Raw genomic sequence first — 10,636 nt, 5'->3', positions numbered from 1 at the left:
AAATGGTTACTCAACTCAGCCTTACAATGGTAAATGGTAATGGTAATGGTGGTTTTGAACTTATTATCTCAAACTATGTATAAATATAAGGCTTTTCAACAAAAACAAAAACGATAGAATTTTCAAATTACTATATTATATTTAAAATTCTAGAAAATACAATATTTTAAAAGGGCGGAAGGAGTGCCCACCACTTTCTGAAGTTATGTTTCTTAACGGGGGTGCCAGCGCCCCTTTGTGGGCGTTTTGGAAGTCTGGCTAGGCGTTTTTAAATTTTTTGCATTTGGGGGGTGCTGCAGAAGTTCAAGGGAGCGTTGTGTTAAGTAAAAAAAACTACACTTTCATACGCAAAATTTAACTTTAACTTTGGCATAATACTCAATATTATGAAGTTCTTCATAGACGGATTTCTATTTTTCTATCGAAAATTGTCTATAACCATAGTCTGTCCATATTTATTTGAAATATTTGAACAACTTGTTGGTATCTCGTATTTTTCGTTCCCGTTTTGGTGTTTTTGTTAGTGTATTAGTGTGTCTCGTCATTTTCTGGTCGTTTTTTGAACAATCTGACGTTTACGAGTCGACCCCCCCTGATAATATTGTAATGTAAGGCTGCTCAGTAATTTTTTACTAGTCAAATATTTAAATGTCAGATTTAATTTCAAATAGTTCTTACCTTTGTATTTCGAAACGGGGTCATTATGTTAGAGAGAATATTATAAGCATTTTTGTTGTTGTCGTTGTTGACTTTTCACAAAATTTGTTTTCTTTATCACAATTTTCAAGATAAAATAGTTCTCTATAATAATAATAATTTTCCTTAAATGATTCTTTTGACAGTAATATTATTTAAAAATAATGATAACTGATAAACTAACTCCCTAATTTCAAATTTAAAACTCAAAACCCATAACGTAGATAAGTCAGATATGAAAAAGTGGATTTAATAAAAAAATGTAGTAACCATAAAATAAGTAAAAAATATTTGAATTAATTACAATTTACTTTTTCATGAGACCCTAGTAATATATCTGGATCTATTAAATTGGAATATTAACATATATTTTATTTTCCTGAATAATGTATTTATGGCAAATTTCCCATGTAGATATGTACTACTCGTACATATTATAATATAAAATCTATTTACCTCACTTGACGTAAATGACTTATTGTTGTTTTAAAATTAAATAATGGCAACAATTTGAGTATTATGTGACGGATGTGACATTTGTGATAACCTTCAAATTTGATGTTCCAGAAATTGTTAGGAACACTGAGCTTCCGGACTCCGCTTTCGGCAATCAGAAATCAAGGAATATACTCTTGGCGAAATAGTTTCTCCACAGCTAGCCTCAACATGTCGAAAACGGCTCTAGTTTTGTTGGCAGAGGGAGCCGAAGAAATGGAAACTGTCATTTCAGTAGACATACTACGCCGTGCCGGTGTAAGTTGTATAATTATTTTCGGTGTTAATTATTTATGAATCAACAAACTCCAGTTTTATTTTTATTTTCATTAAAAAAGATGAATATTTTTGTTTTTATTATTTACAAAATACGTTCTATTTCATACGACTTTTGTGAGCCTATTGGGCTCATTTTTAAAAATAGGTATCAAATTGTAGTGGAGTGGGTTCGAACCGAGAAACTCCGACTCAAGAGTCCGCAACACTAACCACGGGAACACAACCCGACACAATTTAAAATTCAGATTGCGCTAGCTTTAAAGTTTCCTTTTTTCACTCCATTCAGGGAATGAGAATTTTGTAATTACGTTTTGTATGGAAAACACTTTAAAAAAAGCAAAAGCTTTTAAAAACCACACTACTCAATTTTCGAAACTGGAAAAGATTTGAACCTTACATACAAATAGAAAGAGTCTGCTTAATAAAAGCTTTTCCTATTCCAACATAGATGGCTGTAGTAAACTTACATGAACTGTGTCACGAGTTTGATAAATACATATAGAAGTTCCAAAAAGAGTAGTGTGGTTGTCAACCATGGGTAGAATTGGTGAATGTTCTTCTTCTTCTTCAAACCCTTATCCGCACCCCAATGGTGCATAGGGCACTGCATCATATGAACGCAGTGTTATCTTGATGGTTAACACATGAAGTAAAGGTGATCAGCCCTTCGCTTCAGGTACCAGTCTAGGGTAATATTGAATAAATATTAGAGTGAAAAAATTACTTTTATTTATTTGACCCCCCTTGGGAATCGAACCCGGGACCTCCAGAATGGTAGCCGAGCGTGCTGACCATTACACTATGGTGGTGGTGAATGTTACACATATGTAAAGTGATCACTTAATCAAGCCTATAACGGTCGTAAGCCCTGTAAATGCCCAGACTTCCATATTCTTCTTCATCTATGTTGAGATGTCAAAAATATGTGCATATTTGGCTAATAAGTTTGCCGACCACTGTTATAGGTTAATGTAACACTAGCCGGCCTGGAAGGCGCTGGCGCTGTGAAGTGCTCCCGACAAGTAGTGCTGATGCCCGATGTGTCTCTGGAGCAAGCCCTTTCCTCTGCCCGAGTTTATGATGCTGTAAGAAATTTATACAATTACATTCATCTGTTTCGCCTGAAAGCTATCTAAAAGAAAAACTAATCAGCCTCTAAAACAGTGGTTCTTAACCTGGGTTCGATGGAACCCCAGGGGTTCGGGGAGCCAGTCTCCTGGGTTCAGCGGAGCTCAAAACATACACCCGAATTATTGTACGATATTATGAAAAGTGATACAACACACGATATATTCATTTATCCAATAGATCTAGTATATTATTTGAAAGGAATATATCAAATATTATGAAAAATGATATGAGATACGATACATTCATTTATCCAATAGATCTAGTATATTATTTGAAAGGAATCTATCAAATATTGTGAAAAATGATATGGCATACGATATATTCATTTATTTATTGACTTGGCGTTTAATTTGTAGAACTCCATTTTAATTTATGTATTAATTTTAAATCAAACACAGATTTTTCGAGTCTACTAAGTTGTATTTTATTAACAAAAAACACATAAAAAATTATATTGTGACAATTGTTTCGCCTTGTTAGGGCATTATCAAACATTCGTTTGATAATGCCCTAACAAGGCGAAACAATTGTCACAATATAATTTTTTATGTGTTTTTTGTTAATAAAATACAACTTGGTAGACTCAAAAAATCTGTGTTTGATTTAAAATTAATACATAAATACGATATATTCATTTATCCAATAGATATAGTATATTATTTAAGAGGAATATATCAATCTAACAATACATTTTTCCAATTAAAGGGTTCTAGTGGGATTCGGTACCTCCAACATGGTTACGAACCACTGCTCTAAAACAAAGTCACTGCAATAACAATTAAAAGATTTAAATAAATGTAGAATTACAATTGCATTTTTATCATTTATTAAATAAAATACGTAAAGAGATCGTATTAGATAACTAACTAAATATCATGCTACTTCTCCGCAGGGGTATTTATAGAGAATATAACACCACACCAATCTGTCTTTCGGATCAATCTTCGCCCCTTCCACATCTCGCTCACTCCTTTCAAGAACGTCATAAATCAAAAAACTTAATTTTTCAGGGGAACGTTTTTAAAGTTTAAAAATACACTACAATGTATTAAAAATAAATATCAAGCCACTTATTAAACTTCTTACTGTGCAACAGATCTTTTCAGGTAAAGCTTGAAGGTTTTTTCTCCATTTGAAAAATATATAGTATATTTAAAAAAATAATTAAACAATACCTTTTCTTCAAAATGCAAAAACAACACTTTCTGCCCTATAGCGGGTAAATATTAAGTTAAAAATATGCCGCTTTTGCTGGGATATAGTACATCTTCTGGGCATTCCGAATACATGCACAACTGAAAATTGTCAATTTTTGATTTATGACGTTCTTGAGAGGAGTGAGCGATATGTGCATCTCCTCATACATTCCCGCCGATTATTCTGACTCCTGACCACTTTCAAGTATTTGAAATACTCGATCATGCCAAGTTTTCCTTGATCTTCCACTCCTCCCGTTTCCAACAATATTCACTTCATAATTTTATTTTACCGTTCTTTCTTCACTCATTCGTTCCACATGTCCGAACCACTCAACACACCTCTCTTAATTTTATCGATAATGCTTATCTCAGCCTTGCATTCTTTCCTTATTTCATCATTTGAACATCTATCATACATATTTTTGCCGCATGTATGTCTGAGAGGTCGCAATTCGACTGCATTCAGTCTACTTTCATCCTTCTTTTGCCAACTATATGCTACACTTTCATATATTATATATATATTCCATATATATGTGTATGCAATATCTGCAATGAAATCCTTAATCAAATAGACATCAATAATATTTCTTTAAAAACGTTTAAGAGAAATATTGTTTATGTCTATTTGATTAAGGAATGTTAGTTATAATATTATATAGTTATACTTATTTACAGGACAGTTTTTATATAATATTGTTTTTAAGTAGAAACCTGTTATTGGAATTTAATTACTTTGTTTCGTTATTTTTGTAAATATTCTGTCGGTTTTCCAATAAATAAATAAATATATATTGAATGAATTTTTGTTCTTATTCATCTGTATGAAAATAATAAAGTTATTTGTTTAGGTAATCCTTCCCGGAGGACTGGGCGGTTCAGAAAAGCTAGCGGGAAGTTCTGCGGTGGGGCAGCTCCTCAAGGAACAGGAGTCCTCGGGGAGGGTTGTGGCCGCTATTTGCGCAGCCCCCACCGCCTTGAAGGCCCACGGTATCGGGATCGGCAAGAAGCTCACCTCGTACCCCAGCACCAAGCCCACTATGGAGGACGGGGGCCAGTACACGTACGTGGAGGGACAACAGGTCGTAGTGGATGGGAATATTGTCACCAGTAGGGGTCCGGGTACTGCGTTTGCCTTCGGATTGGCCCTGGCTGAAATCCTGGTCGGGAAAGAGAAGGCCGATCAAGTCGAGAAAGGAATGATTATCACTGGATACTAAGTTCATGTCGAGAAAGAATTGATTATCACCAGATATTAACACATTTCGGACAGGTATTTTTTTACTCCTGCGGACCACTGGCGACAGGATTTGATAATTTTGTACATATAGTTCAAACTAGTGGTTTGCAAACTCAATAAGGATGTGAGCTACTTTCAGAAATTGAACTTGTCTGGTGAGCTGCCTTTACGAATTCCCTCTTTATAGTTTTTTTTTTATCATCGGTCCTTATCGTACCATACATAATATTTTTATATCAGTTTAAAGAAATTAGAACATCAGATTAACAATTAAATATAAAATGCGTACAAATATTTATTTATAAACAGAATAGTTATTAAAAATAGGCGTGATTAAAAATAAAGCTATAATTATGAGTAAAAATAATTAGTGAAAAAAATGGCTCTTCTCCACAATTTAAAAAAAATACAATTAACAAGGCAAATTTAATATCCTACGCTAGCCATCCAAAAAGCCTCGGTGACCTACCGGTAGCTCACGAGCTATCGTGTGGCAATAACTGGCTAACCTTAACAAAGTGATTGATACATAATAATTATATGAATATATTAAATAACTCCTTCTTTTCTGACTTTGAAATTAGGTCGGCGCAGAAGGTAAAAATACACTTCCCATCCTTAAGCATCAATCAAGTAGAAATACCTTTCCCGTCCGAAGTGTGTTAAGATCATGTTGAGAAAGGAATGATTATCACCGGATATTAAGTTTGTCAGAATCTCTCGTTTCTTGTTTATACGAAAAAAATAAAATGTGGATTATTTTTCTGTAATTCTAACACTTGGTTATTTATACATTTTAATACACGCATACAATTTTTGTTTTATTTACTTACCATATTATACCTTCAATAGTTCAATTATTATTTTCTTCTTGGTGTAGGCCTTGTGGCCTCTTTTTAGGAGGGATAAGCCTCCTGCGATGTCGATTCCCAGCTGTCAATCCATCTCTTTGGTGGTCTGCCCGGGAGCCGTCTACCTTGAGGTAGGCGTGCAATACATACAAACACACTTACACAGTTCTCTATCCGTCCAATGGTGCAAAGGGCACTGGATCATATTGATACGGTGTTACTTTGATTATAATTATATGAAAGCATGGAGTGCTATCCTCTTCTCCAGATTCTTGTACAAATTTGACGGGTTACAGATGTCGCCAGTGAAAGAGATTGTGGTGAAGGATATAACTGCAAAATGGAAAAAGAAATGAAGGACGAAAAGTAGATACTATTAATTAAAAATAATATTTAGATTTAAACATATATATATATATATATATATATATATATATATATATATATATTTCTTTATTTATAAAAAAAGAAACACTTATAGAAAAGAAAGAAACATCAATTTTAATGATTATCTTTTTTAATTACAAATAAAAAGTTAAAATGACATCATTTCGATGCAATATTTAATACTGTAAATTCTGTGTTTGATATTATTGCATAAAAAATATAGTTACACTATTCTATTCAAATAAGTCAATCTTAACAAAAAAGATACTCGTAATTTGTATTTAATATGTACACAATAAAAAGGTTTTTTTTATTTTTTATATTATATTTCATACAATAGTAGTTAAAATCATTTCTACAGAAAAACACACAAATAAATTACTAAAACACCTAATTTACATTAAACATTTATATTTTAGCTAATTATATTTAACGCTTTGTACACGAAACAGGATATAATTTTAAAACTAATTTACGAAAATACTTTTTATTCTTCAAAATATTTCACAATTACTTAAGTATCGATTTTCAGAAAAAAATAAAGAACATTTTCAAAACGTACATATGTATTTTCTTTACGTCTAATATTGACTAAAGTAATTGATTTTAATTTCTTTTTTACATCAATATTTATAATATTCTAAATCTAACATTATTAAGTACATATATTTAACCCTTAGCTGGTATGCGGCGTTTGTAATATAGATATGGGTGAAATAAAGACTTGCTAATGTACGTAATACAGGTGGCACAAAATTAATCACCCTATGGAAGATGTTATAATTTTTGCAAAAGGCGTCGTACGTCAATCATATTTGACATTTCGCTCACTCCTTTCAACAACGTCATATCGCTCACTCCTTTCAACAACGTCATAAATCAAAAAACTTGATTTTCAGGAGAACCATTTAAAGTTTAAAAATATAACACAGCATATTAAAAATAAATATCAAGCCACTTATTGAACTTTTTACCGTGCAACAGATCTTTTTAGGTAAAACTTGAAGGTTTTTTCTCCATTTTAAAAATATTTAGTGCATTTAAAAAAAAAAATTAAACAATACCTTTTCTTCAAAATGCAAAAACAACACTTTTTGCCCTGTGGCGAGTAAATATTAAGTTAAAAATATGCCTCTTTTGCTGGGATATAGCACATTTTCTGGGCATTCAAAAAACATTCACAGCTGAAAATTGACGATTTTTGATTTATGACGTCCTTGAAAGGAGTGAGCGATATATCAAAAAACTTGATTTTTCAGGAGATCTTTTTTAATAATTTTTAATGTTTAAGAATATAATAAAATGTATTAAAAATTAAAAATAAAGCCACTTATTGAACTTTTTACTGTGCAACAGATCTTAGGTAAAACCTGAAGGTTTTTACTCCATTTGAAAAATATTATTTTTTATAAATTAAAAAAATAATAAAATAATATTTTTTCTTCAAAATGCAAAAACAACACTTTCTGCCCTGTAGCGGGTAAATATTTTCTGGGCATTCCGAAAACATGCACAACTGAAAATTTACAATTTTTGATATACGATGTTATTGAAAGGAGTGATTTTCTTCAAAATGCAAAAACAACACTTTCTGCCCTGTTGCGGGTAAATATTAAGATAAAAATGTGCCGCTTTTGCTGGGATATAGTACATTTTCTGGACATTCCGAATACATGTTCAACTGAAAATTGATGAATATTGATATATGACGTTATTGAAAGGAGTGAGCAATTTGTGAACTAAACAGCTGCAGTATACAAACAGATTCAGGGTGGCGCGAAATTAATCATCCAATTTTGATTATGAATAACTTTTGTACTAAATAAAAATAAAATAAAAATTGAGTGATGGAAAAACATATTTATTTGGACCTTTAATTTTTTTTCTGTTGAGTGGAAACGATGATATCCATCAAGTGGCTGTCGCCAGTTTTGATACACATTTGTGCCCGTTTTATCTTTAATTTGTTTGTATACTGCAGCTGTCTAGTTTACAAATTACAAATATGATTGACGCACGACACCATTTGCTAAAATTATGACATCTTCCTATAGGGTGGTTAAAATTGAGCTAACTAACTAACTAACCATCACGCCGCTTCCCCGCAGGGGTAGGCAGAGAGAATCGAACGCCACACCACTCTGTCTTTGCAAACATTCTTTGCCTCTTCTACATTCATGCATCTCCTCATACATACCCGACGATTATTACGACTCCTGACCCGGCCGCTTTCAAGTATTTGACATACCTGATTGTGCCAAGTTTTCCTCGGTCGTCCTCTGCTTCTTTTTCCAACTACATTCGCTCCATAAATTTGTTTAACCGTTCTTTCTTCACTCATACGCTCTACATGTCCAAACCATCTCAACACACCTTTCTTAATTTTATCGATAATGCTTATCTCAGCCTTACATTTTTTCCTTATTTCATCATTCGAACATCTATCAAACATCGTTTTGCCACACATTCGTCTGAGGGATCGCATTTCGACTGCATTCAGTCTGCTTTCATCCTTCTTTTGCCAACTCCATGCTTCGCTTCCATACATAAGGGTTGGAACCAGAACTCCATTGTGTACTGCCAGTTTAGCTTCCGCTGATAGATTTTTATTTGCTAAAACTGATTTTACTGCACCATTCACTCTGTTCCCAGCATTCACTCTCTAATTTTGAGCCATTCTGTATAATCCTTTGCTAAGATTCAAAATATACACCAGTGGTTTTAAACCTTTATATGATATAGATATTATATTTACAAAAATGGTGACTAAAATAACTCTTTTATTTTTTCTAGTTTCCGTGGACCACTTTAGAAATAAACTATACACTGTACATGTTACATTAAAAGTCGATATATTCCTATTATTACAATATTCCTATCTCACTTACTTTAAAATGATTATCATATTTCCACATTTACAGCTGGACATCATGCAAACCACTACCAAAACACTCAAGGAAATGTACAATTCAAATTTAAATGAAAGTATTATTTTTTGACATTTCATCAAAGATGAAGAAGAATATGGAAGTCTGGGCATTTACGGGGCTGACGATACCAATATCTCACCAATAGATGTCTCTAGTGAAGTTCTAGTGATTCAAGAACAATGTTTCAAAATTGGTTCATATATATATATAGAACTTTCAAGAATTTGAGTGGTGTGGTTGTCAATAATGGGTAGAATTGGTGAATGTTACACGTGTGTAAAGTGATCACTTAAACCAGCTTATGACGGTCGTCAGCCCCGTAAATGCCCAGACTTCCATATTCTTCTTCATCTTTGATGAGATGTTAAAAAATAATATGAAAATAACTCCTGTAATTGGTGATAATCCAGATTTTGCGTATTATTATAAGTATTTGGACACAGTCAAAATGTTATGATTCAATAAAAGTATTATTTACTCAAAATACTAGTATTTAGTATGGCTGGGTTTTTGGTCTTAAATTAAAAATTATCGTTCTAGCTTCAAATTTAGAGCTGTATTGCAAATATGTACTTCACAAATTCCGTAACTGATGGGGCAAGTATACAAAGTGATCACTCAAGCCTGGAATGCTCAGACTTTCATCTTTCTTCACATAAAAATAAGATAAACGTTTCATCTCAAATTGAGACACCAATAATACTGATATATTATCAAATCTTATCAACTGACGGCGCCACATGCTCCATACTTCCAAATCTATAAAAAATTCTACCCACCAGAGACCATTGCATATCGCTCACTCCTTTCAAGAACGTCATAAATCAAAAATCGTCAATTTTGAGTTGTGCATGTTTTCATAATGCCCAGAAAATGTACTATATCCCAGCAAAAGCGGCATATTTTCAACTTAATATTTACCCGCTACAGGGCAGCAGAAAGTGTTGTTTTTGCATTTTGAAGAAAATGTATTGTTTAATTATTTTTAAAAAAATGCTAAATATTTTTTAAATGGAGAAAAAACCTTCGGGTTTTACCTGAAAAGATCTGTTGCACAGTAAAAAGTTCAATAAGTGGCTTGATATTTATTTTTAATACATTATATTATATTATTAAACTTTAAAAACGTTCTCCTGAAAAATCAAGTTTTTCGATTTATGACGTTCTTGAAAGGAGTGAGCGATATGTACATGATTAAAAAAGTAACGCAATATTGATGTATAATAATGGGCAGAATGGTGAACGTTACTCAAGTGTATAAAAATATTACTTAAGACAGCCAAATGCTAGATTGTAAGCCCTGGGGTGGTCAGACTTCCATCTTTTTTCATATAATAAAAGACGATAGACGTTTCATCACAAACTGAGACACCTATAATATTGATATGTCATCCGTAGGGTGAATAACACTGTCTGATACAATAAATA

General features: G+C 32.5%; 1 protein-coding gene across 1 annotated transcript; it reads left to right on the top strand.

The window, feature by feature from the left end:
• Positions 1 to 1,212: 1,212 nt before the first annotated feature.
• On the top strand, positions 1,213 to 6,327 carry LOC148304791 (protein dj-1beta-like). Its single transcript, XM_088267678.1, has 3 exons — positions 1,213 to 1,449; positions 2,436 to 2,555; positions 4,652 to 6,327. The coding sequence occupies exons 1-3, from the start codon at positions 1,255 to 1,257 to the stop codon at positions 5,018 to 5,020; spliced, it is 684 nt and encodes a 227-aa protein (XP_088123804.1). The 5' UTR covers positions 1,213 to 1,254; the 3' UTR covers positions 5,021 to 6,327.
• The last annotated feature ends 4,309 nt before the right edge of the window (positions 6,328 to 10,636 follow it).

The sequence above is a fragment of the Brachycentrus maculatus genome, unplaced genomic scaffold, assembly GCF_059751285.1.
Source record: "Brachycentrus maculatus isolate JH-2025_06_01 unplaced genomic scaffold, ASM5975128v1 h1tg000303l, whole genome shotgun sequence".
NCBI classification, from domain to species: Eukaryota; Metazoa; Arthropoda; class Insecta; order Trichoptera; family Brachycentridae; genus Brachycentrus; species Brachycentrus maculatus.
The sequence above is the reverse complement of the archived record's forward strand: the minus strand, read 5'-3'. Positions and strand labels throughout refer to the sequence as shown.